This window comes from Neopelma chrysocephalum, unplaced genomic scaffold (genome assembly GCF_003984885.1).
Source record: "Neopelma chrysocephalum unplaced genomic scaffold, ASM398488v2 Primary Assembly neopelma1_60, whole genome shotgun sequence".
NCBI lineage: Eukaryota > Metazoa > Chordata > Aves > Passeriformes > Pipridae > Neopelma > Neopelma chrysocephalum.
In genome coordinates this window covers 14,345,440-14,365,898 of record NW_020897715.1, presented here as the reverse complement: position 1 = coordinate 14,365,898, position 20,459 = coordinate 14,345,440, and the positions used below count along the sequence as shown (strand labels likewise).

Here is a 20,459-nt window from a genome sequence, read left to right as displayed (position 1 = left end):
CGTATCCAAATTCTAGAGCAGACCTGCTGTTCCTAATTAACAGCAGTTCTGTCCCCACAGTATGCAGGGGCAGGGCAGTTCTGTGAGCGAAGCAGACACAGTGACCACACACACAATCCTGTTGCTTCACATAGATATATGTATGGGTATAGATATACGGTATATACACATCCACTTTTTTTTGGTTTTTATATATATAAAATAACACCTTGTTTATAAAGCGACATTTAATTGCCACTGGTTCCCTTCCCGCCCCACAAAAACAATAGTATACAAAATATAAAATATTTTAAATATTTATAAACGCTGCAAGAAAAAAATAGAACTGTACGAAAATATTTTTTTTCTGAGGTTCCCTCCCTGCCCTGTGGGAAGAAAAAGAGAAGGGGTACACATTTGGCCGGCCTAGTGTGCCTTGAGTCCATAGTTATTGAGTGGGTAGGAGTATGCCCTGCCTAATACTATCCGGTCCCGGAGGAGCTTAAATAAGACATAATAATTGCAGAAAAGGATGAGGGCCATGGAGAGGGTATGGTTCCACTTCTCTGAGCGCAGCAGGGAGTAGAGCTGGTAGCAAACCACACTGCCTTCAATGAGGATCAGCAGGTTGAGCAGCCGTAATGGACGGTGGAAAAGGAACTGCAGGGAAACAGTTAAAAAGGACAGATTTCTGTAATTTGTTGCAGGGTTAAAGGGAGGAGGGGTACATATATAATGCTGTCGGGCACCACTGAGGCACTGACCACTGTGGGGCAGAAGAAATGCTTGTACTCCAGCCACCACCAGGTGCTACTTAGGGAAAACAGAATAAGAGGTGGCATGTAGAAGTGGCATTTTGCTTGAGAAGGGGAGGACGGGTGAGATAACCAATTGGCCTGCTGATGTACTTTCCTGTTTCCCTGAACGATGTTAACTAGAACCCTCTTGGGAATATGCCACTGTCTGATGAGAGAGCTGTGCCACCTTGATGAGAAAACACTGACAAGGCAGCTGTGGCTTCCATCTTGCCCAGAGGTCACTGTAATACTGGAAAGGGAAAACCCCTCAGCTGCTAACAGGTATTTTGTTTAGCAGCAACAGGCTGTTGCGCAGCACTGAACTCTGTTCTGCACGGTCTGCTCTGCTGCAGCCATGTTTGAGCCTCTCCTCCCTCCCACAGTCGTTAAGGCATCAAGCAAGAGAAGAGATACTTGCATAAAAGCGGGCATGGGACACATCTGAAGGCACTGCTACGTTGTAAGGCCCAACTGCTTTATACAGGCATCGGCTCCGTCGCACCAGAACTCCTTGTGGCCATATTGTGTTTTCTGACCAGCTGTGGGGAGAGAATGCCAGAGCTTTAGCATCTGTGCTCCCAACTCCCTGGATAAAGGTTCACAGGAGTGGACTACATCTTGAAAAATACCAAAGCCTCTGCCACAGGGACATGTCCTAGCTCCTACTGGAAAAGCAGAGAGAGGTGATCATAAGCCCATCAAATGGACTCTGAGTAATGTGAACAAATGACTCCCAGTGCAAGAACCTCATCCACTTCATGGGAGGGGGCCACCCCCCGCCCCTGCGCAAGATACTCTCCAGTGGCCAAGAAGAATGTCAGCCTTCCTTTTTGGGAACGAGCCAGCAGTGACTGGAGGAGCTCAGACAGCTCTCTAGAGCAGACATTTCTGTTTCCAGGGAACAGTAAGGCCAGTAGAGTTGCATGGGGAGTGCAGAAGTGTTCTCAGTAAATACGCACTGGTGGTATTTGCTCCTCTACTAGAACGTCTTCTCCTCCCCTTGCGAGGCATGCCAACCCCTCCCCATGCCCACTCACATGTGCTGTGGAGCATTGCTGTAGGAACCGTGTTCTAGTTTCTGCCACTTTCCAAGGTGGGCGGCTGACCTGTGGAGCAGGTCACAGTACTTGGGAGGCAGCAGCTGAGTGGTGAGCATGACAAAGGCATTGATCCACACCATGATGAGGTGCTCACAGGACCAGCGCATGTCGTAGTACTGGGTGCTCTGCAAAGAGACCAGACAAGAACTTGGCACCACTGTCACAAGACAGACAAAGGAATGACAAGTGACATACTGCGTGTGCATCCAGCAGACCCACACCACACGTTACAGGCATGCGCTTTTGGACCAGTGATTTCGAAGGGTTACAGCTTAGGAAACACTCAAGACTCCCTTCTCCTTGACCTGAAGGAGAAAAGGCAGGGGATGATGCTGCAGCTGGTGCATCTCCTCCTCCAGGAACAGGTAACAAGGCAGTATGCTTGTCGCAGAACTGCCCCAGGAGCACCAATTGCACCAAGACTGCTACATGGAGCCCTGCCCGTTTCTGCACCAACAGGAGCTTGTCCAAGTTAAAAAAATGACAGATGAAAATATACAACCCCCACATTGACAAGAGGCTCTTGGATTTAGCTTGCTAAGCATCCTAGTTGGCTCTAACAGCCTGACCACCAAAGCGTCTGATCCAAGCACTCAAAAGGCAAGATGCTGGATCTGAGATGGGTAACAACAGGCTCCCTTTTCTAGGAAGAACACAGCTATCCATCTGCCTAGGACAGAGGGTGGGAGAAGGGGAGTTAGTAAGTGGGGTGATGGGACTAGAGGTGCATCACATTTATGGCAATACCTATCTGCCAACCAGGAGCAGTACTAGTGCACTCCGGATGCAGCCATGCTCCGCTATCCGGGCTGCCAAAGGGGAGACAGAGAAAAGGGGAATTAACCAGGAATCTGGCCTGGCAGCAGTTCACACAACAGTCAGAAGGAGACAGCGGGCAGGGGCACAGGGAGAACCAGACAACAGCTACCTTCACAAAGCACAGTGGCAGGAATGCCACGTAGTAGGCACTGAAGAGAGAGTTGAAGAGAACTTCCTTGATCCTGCGGTTGAAGTCTGCTTTTAGGCACTCCACCTCATTGCGGATGAGATCTGGGGAAAGGGGGCAGCTGTGGGTGGGGATAGACGTAGGATTATTGAACTGTTCTCTCAGGGATTCCCACAGAAGCGAGAAGAAATCTTTGACCAGGCTGCTGACGGCTGAAGCCCCATCATCTGCCACCTGGTCCTGTACCAAGTATCCACAGTCTGCAGGTAGAGGCTGTGCTCTGCTGTCCTGGTGGAAGCAGCACAAAGGGACGTAGACACCAAACCTGCCATGAAAGAAAAAACAATGGTTGAAATGACAGCCATCCCAGCAGGAAGTGAGGGGCACCTTCTCAACAGATGCTGGCCCTTAGGAGAGTGATACCACATGGGAACCCTCACTCCAGAAGCTAGTGGCCAACTCTTCTCTGCCCTAAAGGGCCAGAGGCTGCAGTTTCAACAACTGGGCAGAGAAGCTTCTTTAAATCCCATTTGTGGAACCAACCATCTCAATGGCTCAGTCTTCAAGTGGCAGTAAAGGCCCCTCACACAAACAGCAACTGAGGCAATTTGCTTCATCAGCTCAGTGACACCTTCTCGCACCACCCCCAGCCCCTCCTGCCTCCCTTCTAATTTAAGTTGAGGAAACAGACCACAGCCAAGAGCTCTGCCTCCCATGGTGGCTTGTGTCACACCCAAGCAGCTGTGCTCCCCCTGCCCAGAAGGTGGTGTCACTCACGGGTAGCCCAGGAAGAGAAGGTTGAGAACAGAATGGCTGCGGAAGAGGTTGACCAAAGTCCAGCAGAGCACCCATCCACAGAGGGTGAGCAGCACCAGGCGCACCATGTAGTGAACCACTGATGTCGCACCCACCTGAGAGGCCTGCAAATGGAGAAGAAACACTCAGCAGCCCTGTAACGCTGGTGCTAGAAGACAAGCACAAGGGCTGCCTGTGGAGGAGCAGCAGGGAGAGGGGTGCCAGGAGGTACTGTAAGAGGGATAGCTGCCCTCTTCCTCCCAGAAGCAGGAAACTGATCGTCTTACAAAGGTAAATGCCTTTGATTTTATTAATGATTGACAGAATCCAAAAGATTCAAATAATCACAAGTTGTGGGGCATGACTGAAGTAAGGCCTTTAAAAAACATTCAGAGCTGCAAAGTAGAAAAATATTTTTGCTCAAGTCCCTTATTGCTCTGATAATAGTCCGGGATAGCCTGAAACTCAGTTCCTCCTGCTCTTTCCTTTAGGTCTCAGCATTCTGGAAGGTCACAGTTCTCAGCCAAGGGAAGAGAAGATGGTGCACCCTGGCAATCCCAAAACCAGATTTCCAAGACTCATCTCTATTCGATGTACAGGCTGCAGTCTAGTGAGGAAGCATCACAGCAAGAAAGCTTGTTCCAGTCTCCAGAGGGGAGAAGGAAACTGAACTATGAAAAGATAGAGGGTTAGAGCCAATAGATGGGATGTGCAAGAACTTGCATGGAAGGTTTCAATGCAGAAATTTCGGTCTATGAAAGTTTTACAGAGGATGTGAACATAAATGAAAATGGCAGGAATCAGATGAAAAGAGAACTTCGGAGATCCCATCTTCTCCATTCATCTATTCAACAGGACATAACTGTTCTTTTATTTACCTTTTTTACAACACTGCTTAGTTGCTTAGTTAATGTTAATGACAACATTTCAGTTGTCAAAACTTCCATTTTCCTCAAACTGATTTTTACAAAGGTCTGTTTTGCCTGGTTCTGCTCTCACAAACACAGAGAAGGTCTCAAAATCTGTGGTGACATGACCAGAGTCTGAGTTATTGAGTAACCAGGACTGGAAAAGCAGTTCTACCAGCATTCCTATTTCACTTCAGTGTACTCAGACATCCTCCTCCTGACCTTTTCCCCTCTAATCTCCAGTTCATTATTCCAGTCTTGGCTAACCTCCCTATTTGCCTTTTTGCTACATGACTTGCAATTCTCTTGGCCACTTCTCTAACACAAGATTGCAGGGTACAGTACTGTGCCTGCAAAGATAATAAGCAAGAGGGACTATTTAATCTCCTTCTAGTTGCAGAGGCAACAGAGCTACCCAATACTGCAGGACATGAATGGTCTCCAGGAAAAATCTCCAAGGCAGGGCACCACCAAAATCTTAGTCCTTCAAATGCAGACTATTCTGAGGGAAGAAACCCTCCAACTTTCTCAGACCAGGGATGGTCATGTTCTGCAGTAAGTACTGCAGGCAGGAGAGGGAACATTGGGAATGTTACCTCAGAGATGAGGGCCCACACCAGCCTCCGTGCCAGCATCACTGTGATGAACGCCGCCAGGTGGTAGTCAATGAGGTGAAAATTCTGAAGGAGGAAAGAAGAAAGGTCTTCACCAGGAAAAGGGACTCTAAAACCACCCAGATGGGGTGAGACTAGAAAACTGGCTGCTGGAGAGTACACTAGGACTTCATGGAAGCATTCCCCTAATCTCTCTATTAGGGATGAGAGAAAAGGGATAAACATTAGTAACAGAGGAATGTCTCCAAGAAGCAAGATCTTTTCCACAGGGAGGTTCCTTCCCATGGAGAGATCTGCACAGAAAACAAAACAAATCCACCCTTCAGGCAGGTATTTTTAGGGTCAAAGGGACATCTAGGACCAGAATCCTACTATGGAGAACAGGTTACAGGTTCTCCAGGTAAAAGCCCCTGAGCAACCAGAGCAAGGGCAGCCGAAATGGAGTCCAGAGTGAGCACACCAGCTCACTTTCCCTCTTGGTCTCAAAAATGGTCTGTAGCAACCACTGTTCCCTGATGAAGTGAGAAATGTCATCTTCACAGGTCACAGATCTGTATTAGAAGTTTAATGTTGACTCTGGCTGCATCAAGTTAGATACAGTTCTCACATTTTTTCAGTGAAGCCATCAAATATATCCTGTCTAGAACAGAGTTAGCAGACTCTGAATGCTGCTGTTTGGGATTTCAAGGACATTTTGGGTAAAAAAGAATGCTTGAGTTGTGATGGGAACAAACAAATGACTATTAAATCCTTCCAGGCAGGGAGCCCAAAACAGAACGCTTTTACTTCTAAGCAAGCTGCGTCCAACATCGCAGAGCTGAGCTGGAACACCAGCACCACCTGTCGGTACAGGTAACTGAGGAACCACCTCACACTTCCAAGCAGCCTTAAGGACACAATACCAGCTGCAGAGGCTGGCTTCACTCACGCACGCCCACTGACTCAGGTACAGGTCACTGCCAGGTCGCGCAGCTTATTGCGCCATCAAGACTGAAACTGAGGAGACTGGTAGCTTTACATAATCTGAGGATCTGAACCCCTCCCCAACTCTGCTGCTGACCTGCTGTGAGATCCTAATGTAAACTTGCATATCTTCCTTCTTCAGGCTCTGTTGTTTCCACTGGGAAGGGCACCCACGATAGGAGACAGCTCCTGGAATCTCAACTCTGTTTCAACCCTAGGAGCTAGCTAGGCCATGCAAGTATCTGCAAGAAATTTCTCCTGAAGGAGTCCTGCTGATTCCTCTCTCATCTGCCATGTATTTTCTCCCCTGTAAAATGGGGGATGACATGGCCCTGGATGATGGGGGTGCATGTGAACTCCCATCCACTCCCTTAATGTCTAATGCTTGGTGATTCCTGGACTGAAGCAGCATGAAAAGCAGCTGTGTAATGAAAAAGCACGAGTGATGGCACTTGCTGGGGAACTCACCAGTGAGGTGCAGGAAGCAGGGTGATTGTATGGGTACCACCAGACAGTCTTGTAGATGTTGATGTACTGAATGAAGAGGGCTACCAGTAGGTAGATGAAGAACAGGAATTCAAAGAGAAGGCTCCCATCCAACGGCAGTTCAGGGATCCGGCAGTGACGCACAGGCTCTGGAGTAATCAGCGCTGTGATCGGAGGCGCAGAGAGGCTGATGGCACTACCATTCCTGAAGCAGATGGGTATCACTGACTTGGTAAACATTCTACATCATCTCTAACATTTTCCAGGACAGAGTGTGCTTGAGGTTGTAAATTGGAGACTGGGCATTACTAGAGGAAAGGTGACAGCAGTCTTGCATTTATACTTCTGATACGAGACTGGTGGTGAGGTTCATCATCTTAGCTCAGACAAAACCCTTATCCAGCATTTTCTCTGAACAACTGATTAAGCTGCCGGAGTGCTGTGACATGCCCAGCAATATTTCAGTAAACTTGCAGACTGAGGAGCAGAGGTACAGAGGAAAACTCATTGAGGACTCTGTGCCACACCAAGCACTTAATGTTGGCTCTTTCCACCCATCACCAGGACATTACTGTAGCACCCAGCCTCCTTCTCCAGTACTGCAAAGTGCCCACTGTCTTTCTGCTCACAGTTCCTCTTTTTAAAAGAAGGGTAACTAAAAATGGAATGAAGTAGTTCAGCCACTTCCTAGAGGCTGACCTGTCAAGTGTTCTCACACTTCCTTCTTTCCTAGGTTTCAGAGGCTTGGACAACTAAAAGCTCTGGCAGACTGAACTGATGGAGGAAGCTCAGACATAATTATGTTGTGTCTGAAACCAGGATAAGCAAGGACCTAGGCACTGCCTCTATGGTCTCTACAGTTACTTGCTCCTCAAGAACCTCAGACTGTGCCATTTGTTCATCTGTCCCAGACAGAGAAGTCTGTACAGGCCAAACCTACATGGCTTGGATTGCTCTAATTTGTAAGAATGAACCTATACCAGGGCCTCTGCATGTAGCAAATAGCTTTTCTAGTTTGCCAACTTTTCTATGGAAGGAAGTAACACTGGGCCCTTTCAGTTTTCATATCAAATGTGGAGATCTAAATGTCACTGTCTGTTCCTGTTTCAGCCCCCAACTTCCCCAGAAAATGGAGATGATTTTTGCCAACTGTGAGAATTAGTTGAATCTGCAGCCAGCAGGTCCAAAACAGAATAAGGGCATCCCCTTGCCCTGCCTTTCTATTATGCGGGAGGAGGAGTCACAGCAGTGTTCTGACATGTCACACTAATTCCCTGTGGCGCTGCCGGCAAGCAAGAGACAAGGACTCATCATTTGCTAGGACTCATTGCTCTGGGAACTGCTGCAGGAAAGACAAACGGAGCACTGTGCAATTTCCACCCCTGGCTGTTGTGACCACAGCAAGCACTGAAGGGGGGCTGAGACCACTTCCACAATCCTCCCCATGGGGCTGATTTTACTGCATGAAGTCAAGAGAGGGGCCACAGAGGGCAGCATGTGCCATAGCAGAGCTGAGAAGAGAAGCTGGAACAGAGGTTTGTCACACATGACACGTTCCCTCTTGGATGAGTCACCTCCTAATGCCACAGCAGCAGGCTCAAAGTTCCCATCTCCCAGTTCTTCGCTTTCACCACAAAGCCACCCTCCTGCGCAGAGTTCAGAGTGGATCAAGTCCCTTGCTTTTAGCGCTGTCCAAGCCACAAGGGTCTCAACAACCCCACCTTTGTCCTCACCTGTTTCTCAAACCAGTACCGTTTCCGCAGCTCCCGCCAACCAGTGTCTGGAGAGAAGGCAAAGCTGAACGGCTTAGCTGTTGCCGGCTGGGTCCCCTCCTTCCACCGGGCATGACCAGGAACCAGTCCGCTTCCAGTGCCTCTGGCAGGCTGTGCCCTGAGACCCAGACAATGATCCAAAAGCCTTCCCAAGTCTGCAAAGGAGGCAGAAACATTAGTTAAGATGCAAACTGCTGTTCACTTAAGTTCACACTGAAGCCAAGCAAATTCATGCAAAGCGAAGTCACTCTCATACACTCAGAGCCCTGTGGGACAGCCATCACCACCCTAAAACACTGTGCCATTTCAGTGGCACCAGATCAGCCTCTGCTTGCACATGCAGAATGAACATCACTGACACTGTGTCTTTAAAAAGGGGCTGCTTAAATCAGCCATCAGTGACTGCTAGCACTTCCTGCTGGCTGGAAAGCACCACTGAGCATCTGCAGTGCTGGAGGTGACGCAACTGTGTGTTTCATTTCAAAAGCAAGCCTGGAAAGAGCCTTCCCCATGTTGTGGTGGAGCTATTAGAGCTTCACAGGTCTTTTTAACCATCCAACATGTTACTTCACAGGCTCTGATGCTGGTAGGTAATTTAGATGCCCTCTGGCAGAGGTCCAAACAGACAGGCTGGTCTCCATTAAGGTAGCTGCATGGTTCAGCTCCCTTCCGTGCTAAGAACGCCTGACTGACATGAAGGTAGGAGGTCCATTTAAAAGTAGTTTTAGTTAGCAGAGTAGTGCAGCAAAACACACGTTATGCATCTACTTCAAATGCACGTATAGGCTGGGCAACTCAGAATATCAGTAACAATGGTGGATTCTCTGACACAGCCTTTATCACTTCCTGTACAGTTTTGCTTCTATTTCATTGGTTTCCCACATGACACTGCAAGGATTTTGGCAGTCAGGTAAGTTTCTGATGGCTAGCAGACATAAGGAAGTGAGGGACTGAACTGGAGTGTAAATCTGCAAGTCACTCCAAGCATATGTGCCGTACAGAAACAAGACACTGAGTGAGCATCTCACTCCAAGGACTTTGGTGTGTCTGCGAGTCCGGAGACTAATCCGCTGCCCTTTTGGAAAAATATCATACCCAGAACCAACCCAAGGTCCAAAAAAGCACCCACACCTTCTGGGAAGCTCTGGATCTAGCTTTGAAATCTACAGATGGAACCTATCACCTATTTATAATTCAGTTATCACCTCCTTTAAAATCATGAGAAATCGCAGCTGGCAGAAATGCCAGGAAGTTTCCTCAGTGAGTCACACCACTGTCGCCATGAACACAATGTGCAGGAGAATTACTCTAAAAAACTCCCTCAAAGAACTGTCCTTTGTATTAAAATTTCCCATCCTTCATCTCTACTCTAATAACCAACTGTTGTGGTTGAAACTAGGATACCAATTCTCAAATTTTCAACAAAAATCCAAGATGTTTCAAAAGATGAATGCTTTCCACATATCCACATGAAGATCACTTACAAAAAAACCAAACACCCAAACCCAAAAAAACCCAAACCAAAACAACAAAACCACAACAAAAAACAGAGATCCTGGAGACAGGGGAAAAAAAAAAAAGGAAAAGGAGATGTGAAAATGCATGAAAGGAAAGCAAACATTGGGCAATTTGGGTTTGGAGGAAAATAATGTATTTTGGCAGACTTTAAAACTCTCATTATAATTCCAATGACAACACAACAGAGAATTGAAGCCTTCCTTACCCTTCTAGTCAGGACTCTAAAGCTTTCAGACAATTTTCTTAGGATGTTCTAGAGTTTTATTTGGGAATATTTCTATGTCAGGAATTAAATACAAACAGAAGAAAATTCTCCTGCATGCACAAGATGAGCAGGGGTGGCAACAAACAATGCTGAATTTACTTAGGGCATCCAGACTTTTGCTAAGCAGCTAAAATGAAGGGAAAAAAAATGAGAAAAACCTCTAAAAAGAAGCAAACTTGAAAGACATTTTAAGCCAAATTCAACTACTACAGGGACTGTGAAAGCTAAAACAACTGGTCTAATTCAATCTACAGTATATTTATGATAATGGATGCAATATGTTGGTGGTCTAATTAGTGCTATTAACAGTGGAAGGTATTTTATGCCACATTCAATAATTAATGTAAATAATTTAACAGGTCTCATTAGTATCATCCCATTAGTATGCCTCACACACTCTCCAAAGCAGGCACTTGGACACTAAGAAATTGCACTTCTACCCTCTGGTTTTGCAAACCAGTAAAATGCAGGGTTTCTACCAGTAAAACAGACTGCCTGTGGAAAGCAGCCATCCTTAACATCAGTGCACATATTTTAAATGCACTTGAATAAGCCCTTTCACAGTGGTCCATGAACATATAGACTGGGCAGTTCCTCAATCAAGCTTTAAATAACTTTTACTTCACTGGAGTTAGATCAAATTAGGTAGGTGTCTGTTAGAGCAAAATCTGCCTAAGAACCATTCCTTTTTTGTTTGCCTTTTTTTTGTAAAACTCGCCACACAAAACTGAAGCTCCACAGATAAAGCTAAACAAAGCAGTGAGATTACAGATCAGTTCGACTCTAAGTCTGCTTTTTTTGGCCTTGAACCAATCAACAGCTTTCATTTTTGAGGAGAGAGGCATGGGGAAAGGCCTTTTTATACCTTTCAATTAATAAACAAAGGCATGATTCTACTTTGAAAAATATGTGAACAAGAAAAAAAGTGTCCATAACCCTTTATTTCAACAGATAAGATTCCTGTGTGCATCTGAGTCATATTAAGTATTAATGAAGTCTACAGGCTCCCTTCTCTGTTTGCAGTACCCACCCATCAGCGATCTTATTTTATATAGAGTCATGCAGAAAAAGTGAGTAATGAAAGATAAAAGCTCTTCCTGACAGGCCTCTTTAGTCTATTAATATGATTCCACATTGTTCTTTCCAGTTCACCTACAATTTCCCTCAAAAAATTAGTCACATACTTGTAGTCCCTTCATCCTCAAATCCTCAGAACTGAAACTACCCATATTCCAAGATCTCCTCTTTCAGGCAGATGTGGGCATCATAAAAACAGACAAGCAGGATCTGGGGACCAGCTACAGAACAACAGACAGTGGGTCCAGGGATTGGGTGTGGGTATGGACAGCTCTTGGTCCTAGAACAGACCATGCTCTTTCACATGTGACATAGTTATAAGAAGATCCAGAAACAGGGCACAAGACCCTCTGATTTCCAATTCTTCCTTTCAGAACCACAGCAAAGGACCACTTGGTCATTTTGTTTCTCTGCACCAACACCCCTCCTGCCCATCAGCTCCCCCGCTATCCTGCTGAGGCAGGATCAAGGCAGGCAAGAGCTACAGTGGTGTGCAAGGCTTTACTGATAAAGAGCTAGGCAGACGAATTATCCGCCAGTTCAGAGGTGAAGCAGCACGCAGCCCTGTCCTGCTCCCCAGGGACCATCACTCAGAATCATGTTCCTGCATCAGCAGCTGCCCAAACAGCTCTTTCAAGAGGCAAATCAGGAGAGAGTCAGTGACTCATCAGAATGGAAAGTCTGCCTAGTTCCCCATCTCTTTGCTGCAAACACTACAATGCTCAGCCAGTTATTTTGATGGCGTTAACATTTTTCAATTGGAGAAAACTCTGAGCCTCCAGTCCCTCAGGAAGCTTGCTGCACCAAGGCACAAGAACTCTGAGAGGCTGGAAAACATTCAAGAGGCTCTTTTTGGCTCCACAAGACCTACAACCAGATACTCTCAAGAGCAGAAAGGGAAATGTGACCATCCTCACTTGCAGCAATGTGGCTCAAGAAGACCACAGGTCTCTCATTGCAACTCTCCATCTCGATTAAAGCAGCCCTTTCCTGCTGGGTCAGCATGTGACATCTGGGGGTGAAGCAACACATCGCCTCTGTGGTGAGCGAGGGAGCTCTGCCTGCCTCCTCCTCGGCTACACACATGCACAGTAAGACTTTCCATTCCGGGTGTCTGTGCTTTATGGAAACACACCTGCCACCTGTGCAGTGTTCCCTCGCAGGGAACTGCAGCAGGTCACCCCCACAACATGGCTGCAGAGCACTGACACAAAGCGCAGTCTGTCTCTGAAACTGAAACAAGCAATGTAAAAAGGTCTCTTGGTTACTAATGTCCTCAATTCAAGTCGCTGTAGCTGGTCAACCTAATCCCAAACTTGCATTTGTCCAGCAATCCTAATGTCTTTGCAACTTATCAGCAAATCTACCTTATAGACAAGTTTTCTTTTGAACTTTGAACATTAAGAGTCCCAGTTACTACAGGTTATTTTTATTTCCTTTTAGTGTGAACCATTTATTTATTTATTTAAATTAAAAAATAATAATAATTTAAAAAAACCAACAAAACAAAAAAAATTCCCACCCATTTTGACAGCTGGAAAAACTGAGACACAAAGCTGGTAACCAAATTCAGCCAACATAATGCCAAAAAGAAAAAACAATCCTAAGAAAGCCTGGGAACAGCGATGGCGGAACCCAAGCACCCTCACATCTGCCACACCAAAAGCCAAGAAGCTGCAAAACTTCTGTGGAAGCCCTAACTTGGTCTGGGAATAAAATAAGCATTTGGTTGTTGTGAGGGAGGAAACAACCGACAGGTTATCAGATGGAAAGCTAAATATTTGGCTTGCGCAGAGCTGCTCCAGTGCTAAGTCAACACAACCTTTCAACTCAGGCTGGCTCCAAAGGCACACACCCGCCACCTGGCCCAGAGCTGGGAGGCAAAACCGGTTAGAACGGAGGTCTCCAAGTCAGCATAGTTTCCAAGTCCTCATGCCATATGCAGCAATGGATTAAGAGGGAGATTTGGTAGAGAGAGACAGAAACCCCCCTGAAGTGCAGCTCAGACTCCATCAAACAGGACAAGAGTGAGAAGTGAATCACCACTGTCAGGTGATGCACCAGCAAGACTAATTTTCACTCCGTGACTAAGAATGAAGAACCTCCTCCGTAATAACAAAACCAACCCATCAAGACCAGGTCAGTGTAGGCTTTTCTGATGCAGCACAACTCTGGCTGAAGAGGCACCATCTACCAGTCCTCTACGCACACATCAAAACTGAATGGTGAAAGTAGCAAGAAAAAGGCAAGAATTCACAAATGGCATATAACAGTGTATGACATTTCAGGCATCTTCAGCAAAGAAGGCTAAAGCTGAGAAGACAGGTAAGTGGGGAAACTAAGAGTTCTAGCTAAAGACAAGGTGAAGACAGCATCTGCCATTTGTAGCTGCTGCAGTACTTCAAATACCCACAGACAAAAATGGGAGCAGGAAAGAAAAGTTTTCCAGGAAAAGCCTCTCAAGATTAAAGTGCAGTAAGCTGAGCCAGCTCATTTTGTAGATGTGCTCTTTAAGGTTAGGACATAGATTTAAGTTCTTAATACTCTAGACCAAGCAAATTATCCAAGAGACTGAAAGAGCAATTTTTTAAACTGGAGAGGGATTTCCAACCCAAATCCTATACATTGCTTAAAATCCCCTCGAAGACCTTACTTTAGGAGGTGCAAGGACGAAATTTCCAGAGGTATGCAGGCGATAGGATCCTCTTCAGAATACAGGTGAGTTTAAGTCTTTGTGAATTGGAGGAAAGAAGATAAACACACTCAGCACTCTTAATGAACCTCTGGCGAGTATGAGAACAAAGCCACAATTCCTGAAGTAATAAAATAATATTACCTTATAACCATATAATTACCTTGTGCAACAAACTGCTGCAGGAGGTTAAAGCAAAGAGCTTAGGAAGACTTTAATGAATGACTGTAATAATTTTATGAATGAACACAAGTGAATTTATATTCTAAAAGAAACTGAAAAAAAACAAAACCAACCCACAACACAAGATCCTCAGGGCTCAGCAGCTACAAGTGGCCAATAAAACTCCTCACCAAGACAACAGTATTACAGTTAGCAAGACATTAACATTTTCTTTGGCTTCTTCTGATGTATACGGCAACACTCACAGCCAAATACAGAATCTGGGAATAAAGAAAGCATTGGCTTGTTCTCGTGTGAGAACAAGACAGAATTGCAAAGTTGAGCTTTTCCAGCAGCAAAGGGAAATGCGGGCCTGACTAGTTGGGTCATGGTTTATTTTGGTCCTACAGTTCCCATGCTTTTAAGCTGTGTGGGGAAAGAGACAGCAAGTCCAGCCTCATCCAGAATGAGAGGCCCAAACTAAAGAGCTGGCAGGAATTACCGAGCTAGACCCACAGTTCTCTGCGTATGTAACAAGACAAAAGTTTTAAGCTCCAATTCCTTGTGCATATTACTGATAGAAACAGAAGTTCTGTTTAGAAGGGGCCACTGGTTGGGAAGTAATGCTAAATCACAAGGGCAATGTGTTAGCAGACACAACACAGGCAAGGCTATCAAAGCTGGCCGTTAATACAGTTTATCAACACACACTCCTAAGTACCTCTTGCACCAAAGCTCTTCAGTAAGCATTACACACAGCCATGGCTCTGCTAAAACACAGCCACAGATCACCCTCCGTTACACTGTGCCATGTACAGTAACTGGGAAAGGAGGGGAATTTTAGGTACGGCCACTGAACTTTTTTCCAAGTTATCAGGGCAAATGCACAACAACAGGTCACTCCTGAAGGGGGTGAAGAAAGAAAACAGAAAAAGATAGAAGATGCTCTTGCTTTAAGAGCCCATCTTAACATTTTCAGTCAAGTAAGCCACCAAAATATCCATTCTCCTCCCAGCCTTGAACACATACACACAGCCTGATGGCCTGAGTACAGGCTAGGACCTCATTTGCTTTTTAATCTCTCCTGTTCAACTGACTTCCAGGGAACTTGTTTTACCAATCTTATCAGACCTCAATTTCCTTATCCCGAACAGGATAAACTGTTCAGCAAGTATTTCTCCTCCCAAGGGTCTCTGTAAGTAGTAGTGAATATTTTTTACAGTATTATTTTAGTGCTTTAGACAAGCTTTTTTAAAAACAAACAGAAGCAGCTTTCCTGCTGTTTTTGTTTCTCTGCCAATCCCTATGTTTAATTTAATGGAGATCAGCCATGATGACAAATCATGGGGAGTCACTAAGATTTTTCTATTTTGTCCTCAAATAGCTAAAAATAAGGCAGGCATCTGCCATCTGTAGCAATGAGTTTGAAGGCATGAAGTAGAAAGGCATGAAGTAGAAAGTTAAAAGCCGCTTCCTTAAGCTTTACTCCAAATCATTGCACTGGGATTCACAGCAGAAAGTACTGGTGCAACAAGAGTTTGCACACCCCTAACACTGTGGAAAAGCAAAATTATTTCAGGGAATTCTAAATAAATTGTAATTTGAATAAATCATAATTTCGCATTAAAATATAAACCACATTTGAGAATGCATCAACTCTCCCCTACTTGCCTCTTTAATAAGAGGTACAGGTAATATTCAAGTTCCCCACAAAATAGCAAGAGTCTTCAATTCAACTTCCATGACTCTGGTAGGCAACACTCAGAACCTTGTATGACCATTTACAGATCAACTAACCTAGTAGATTGGGAAAATACAATAGGATACATTAATTAATTATATCAAGACTAATTTACCTGTCTGAATCTGCATATGTATTTATGGGCCACAGATGTCTACTGACATTTTTGCTTTAAACCAACCATTCCAAACTCCCCGGCATACATGGGTGCTGCCGCACTGTTAGACAGCACGGCTCTCCTGACCGGCTTGCACAATACCCACTTCCCACCAGAAGTCTCGTTTTCCGCTTGCAACACCCAAAAAACTCAAAAAAAGGTTGGAAATAACTCTCCGATGACCACACTCCACAAAGAAAGGCACAAAATCTTTCAGGGGAGTTTATGATGGCTCATGAGAGATTTTCCCAAGTCACATAGCTCCTGGAGATTCACCTCTCATTTTAAAAATCCACTGGCTAAAAGCAATGCCACTTACCTAACTGTGGTAGGGTTAGAAATAAATGGACTGAAGTTCTGATTCACACAGAAGACCTACTGTCATTAGGTGAATAAACAAGAGGAGAGAACCAACTTTATGGCACCATCCATTACCAGGGCAGGCCAAACTCTGCGGTCAGAGAGCAGGTTAAGGAGATGGCAGAGGGAAGGGATCACTGAGAAAAGAGGAAGGTCAGTTGTTGTAATATCCTATCTTCCTTATGGCTTCTTGTGTATAAGTTAGCACTGCATTAACATCAAACTGGTTTAGTTCTTCACCAGAATGGCAGTGCAAGGAGAACAAAAACTGGGTCTCAGAAAGGAAAATACACATAACAGAGTATCATACTGCAGAGTTAACTATGACAGATTGAGTAATACTAAAGATCCCAAGCATTTAAGTAGGTTCTGCAAGCCAAATTCAATCCTTCTCTGTATGTCTCAGTCCATAAACATGCTAGGACATAAATTTTCACAATGGAAAAACAAAAGAATTGTCAGAAATGGAAAATATTTTTAAGACCAAATGTTCTAACAACAAACAAATTCAGCCAAATCTCTAACTTATTTTCACTACTGCTAAAAAGCACATACATCTGTGTATCAACAAACTGTATTTTCTTTAAATCCACAGTATGAACCCAAGCCCTCCAACTCAAGAATTTCACACTGGTAAACTAAAACTGAACCACATGATTGTAACTGCCAAAAGAAAATTATTCCAGGATTTCATGATTCTGAGGCACAGGGAAATCATTGAGACTGAGAAGTAGGATGGTCTCAGAATCAGTATTGTCTTGTTGCTTTCCATCATATCCATTTTTAGGAGCTGTAACTCTATGGAGTAGTACTGAGTGGCCCAACTGGCTTCTGAACTGAATGCTCATGGAAACTGGAAGCCATCTCAACAAACATTTCTGGCACATATGCTTTTGCTGTATTTTCAAACATTCAGATTTGATGCCCACAGAAGGAAAAGAAGTGTTAGTTTTATGATATCCAGGCTTGAATTACCCCAATCAATTTGCATTACAGACCCTTCCAGAGCAGGATTTGTGTTCAGCACTGCTCAGCTTTAAAACTAGCAAAAAGGTGTGGAGTTTCCCCTTCAAATACTATATACAATTTGATTCTTTCTCTAAAATTTCAGAACAAAAAGTAGTGGCTGAAGAACGCACAGACAAAAAAAGTGATTAGGCCTGTCTGCTTTTGAGTAATACATAAAAGTATATCTATACTGGCAATGTTACACCAGCACAAACATTGCTAATACAGGCAGGCTGCTAAGATGAGAATAGCTTTATTTCCTTAGCTACTGCATCCCTGTAAGGAAAATAATTCAGCGAGGTGCTAACCTGTACATTCCAAGAAGTTTTTAAAAGAATTTATCTTACAAGCAGAATAAAAACATATCCTGCAAAAGTAGAAAGCAAAATGTTTTATCCCCACTTTACAGCCAGAGAGACTGTAAAAAAATAAAAGTAAAAAATAAAAATAAAAGGCCTGCAAAAAAAAGGCCTGTGTTTTCTATATTGATAATGTTTTTGAATGCTCAGGTTGAGGCAATATAGACACCTCTGTCAGTAGGTGTGTGGATATCCAGAGCTTCTGAAAATCAGGTCTCAAATGCTTACAAGTTACCATGTCTGCAAAGAGACAGCCAGCAATGAGATGTACAGGAGGCATGGAGGTGTTTTATGGTCTTGAAATCAGGAGTACACATCACACTGGGTACAGTGTCAATGATATTACCTGAGCTTCTCTGTTCTTCCATATGACCTGGACGACATTCCCACCTGACATCCTGGTTCGTACTGCAAAACCCAAGTCAAAGATGTTCAAGAACAGAAACAAGGAGTAGCTGCATCTACACCTAAAGAACTTTCACTCAGGTAAGGGACAACAACGAGCAGGTAAAGTTTCAGCCCAACTCCTGGAGTGGTCAGCAGTGCCTGGCTACCACTTTTGCATCTGTGGGCTCAGATTTTACCAGCAAAGTATCATCCGACTGCAATGCCAAGCACCTTGGCTAAAGCAGCCTGCACTCCAACAGGAGCAGCTGGAAGGAGAAATGAGTATCAGAAACACTCCAACAGGAGTGCCGGGACGTGAGCAAAGGAGCAGACTGCGGGTTAAAGGGCTGATGTCTTCTGCTTTCAGTATCCTGTAAGACTGGAGCTGAGCCATTCCAGTCCCATCCCCATACTACCGTAACCCTTTCCCAGAAAATCTCTTCTGGTCACAGTGAGTTAACAGACAGAAGGAATTGTTATAGAAGGGATGCCTTGTCTCCAAAAACTTTGTAACTCACCACTTTGTAACACAGACATCTCATTTCTTCCCTTTCAGTTGTAACAGATGCCAGTGACAGTAGGGGCCCCTTATTCACAATAAAAAGCATGCATGAGAGCAATCATAGATTGCAAACAAAGCTGCCTCTGTTTCTGCTATACGTTCACATGTTAAAATGATGCTGGAGTAGCAAAGGAACTGCCTCATGTAAAAAGGAAAATCATCAGCCCAACTGCTACCCTACAAAACGGAGGATGATTGATACTCTGTTTTCTGAGTGGTACAAAAAAAGAACAGCGATAGAAATGTGCATCCACATGCATTCTGGAAACGGTACCTTATGGTGGATTGAATTTGCCTGGACTTACAGAGGATTGCCTCAGCTCTCATCTTCCACAGAACAGTGCCCTTGCCTCCCTCCTTTGCAGGACTGATTACGTACGGACAGCGCTTTAAAAGCACACCTACGCGTGACCCCAGACTAACTTTCTCGCGTTTAATCCCCAACCCTCCTACCACGGAGCACCCGGCTCTCCGCAGCGTGAGCGGACCTCCTGCTTTCACCCTGGAACAGCAGGAAACGTCTGAAAAGAGAAGCCCGGCACCAAGTGCCGTAACGTACCAGCAGGACGGAACAAAGCCGGCAGAAGCCTCCCCACCACACACACACACACATACACACACACACACGAAGTTTCGGGCGGGCGGCACCGCAGCCTGCGGGGGCTCCGGCGGTCCCAGCCCGCCGCCCGGCTGTGTCGCCGGGGCTGCCCCGGAGCGGGGCTGCCCTGAGGGAGCGGCGGAGCCAGTACTCACACATCCAAGCGCGGGCGGCGGCGCGGCTCGGACATCAGCCGGCAGCGGGGTCCCCAACGGCGGCAGCGGCCCGGCGGCGAGCCCCGGCCCCCGTAGCCCCCGGACCGCCCCGGGGGGACGAGGCTGCGGCTGCGGCGGTGGGAGCCCCGTGGAGCGCCCCTCCTCCCGCCGGGCAGACCCACCTCGCCGCTGCCCCGCGGCGGGGCAGGAGCAGGAGCAGGAGCAAGGGAAGGGAGAGGACGGGAAGAAGAGGCGGGCGGGCTCGGCCTCGGCGCCCCGGCGCGGCCCTGCACAGCGCCCGCTGCCCGGGAGACGTGGCAGTGAGGGCTGATGCTCTCATCACACGGCGACAGCGGCGGCGGCCCCCGGCGGCCGCGGCCGGCCCAGGGAGGGCAGGAGCCGCGGGGCGGGGCGGCGGCCGCACCGCGCCGCCATCTTGGTGGTGGCAGCGGGGCTGCCCGAATGTGCTGCTGCCGGCCTGTCCTGGCCGCTGGGGTTTCGGGGTCTCCTCGGGAGCTGCTCCGTCTCCTTGTTTGCTCTAGAATCACAAGTAAAAATAGAGCCAGAAAGCTCCACACAGAATCATAAGCACAGAATCAATTACTTTGGAAAAGACTTCTGAGATCAGTCCAACCTATGACCAAACACCACCATGTCACCTTGACCACTGAGCCACATACAGTCTTTCCTTAAACACTTCCAGGGACAGTTATTCCACCACCTCCCTGGGCAGTCCATTCCAATGTCTAATCAACCTTTATGTGAAGAAATTCCTCCTAATGTCCAAGCTAAACCTCCCCTGGCACAGTTTATGACTATGTCCTTTCATCCTGACGCTAGTTGCCCGGAAGAAGAGTCTGACCCCCACTTGGCTACAACCTCCTTTCAGGTAATTGTAGAAAGCAATAAGGTCCCCCTTGAGCCTCTTTTTCTCCCGGCTAAACAACCCCAGCTCCCTCAGCTGCTTCTTATAGCACTTGTGCTCCAGACTCTTCATCAGTTTTGCTGCCCTTCTCTGGACTGGCTTCAGCACCTCAGTGTCTTTCTTGAAGTGAGGG

The 20,459-nt window shown here is 46.0% G+C and overlaps 1 protein-coding gene across 2 annotated transcripts; it reads right to left on the bottom strand.

Moving 5' to 3' along the window:
* Positions 1 to 209: 209 nt before the first annotated feature.
* TMEM39A (transmembrane protein 39A) lies at positions 210 to 19,724 on the bottom strand. 2 transcript variants are annotated; one of them, XM_027681208.1, is made up of 9 exons: positions 19,402 to 19,723; positions 8,322 to 8,515; positions 6,571 to 6,793; positions 5,122 to 5,205; positions 3,600 to 3,742; positions 2,805 to 3,147; positions 1,814 to 2,001; positions 1,195 to 1,315; positions 210 to 639 (listed from the first exon to the last, which is right to left on the bottom strand). In XM_027681208.1, the coding sequence occupies exons 2-9, from the start codon at positions 8,432 to 8,434 to the stop codon at positions 406 to 408; spliced, it is 1,449 nt and encodes a 482-aa protein (XP_027537009.1). In that variant the 5' UTR covers positions 8,435 to 8,515; positions 19,402 to 19,723; the 3' UTR covers positions 210 to 405. The 2 variants fall into 2 exon arrangements, with proteins under 2 accessions (XP_027537009.1, XP_027537010.1); XM_027681209.1 differs by lacking the exons at positions 5,122 to 5,205; positions 6,571 to 6,793 and having other exon boundaries at positions 19,402 to 19,724.
* Between the last annotated feature and the right edge of the window lie 735 nt (positions 19,725 to 20,459).

What these genes read in the sequence shown, in the direction of transcription:
- TMEM39A (XM_027681208.1), bottom strand. Translation starts at nt 8,434, where the DNA reads ATGCCCGGTGGAAGGAGGGGACCCAGCCGGCAACAGCTAAGCCGTTCA. An exon ending in CTGCTTCCTGCACCTCACTG is followed by an intron (nt 5,206 to 6,570) that starts GTGAGTTCCCCA and finishes TTCCTCCTTCAG; the next exon opens with AATTTTCACCTCATTGACTA. An exon ending in TGTGGGCCCTCATCTCTGAG is followed by an intron (nt 3,743 to 5,121) that starts GTAACATTCCCA and finishes CTCCATTTGCAG; the next exon opens with GCCTCTCAGGTGGGTGCGAC.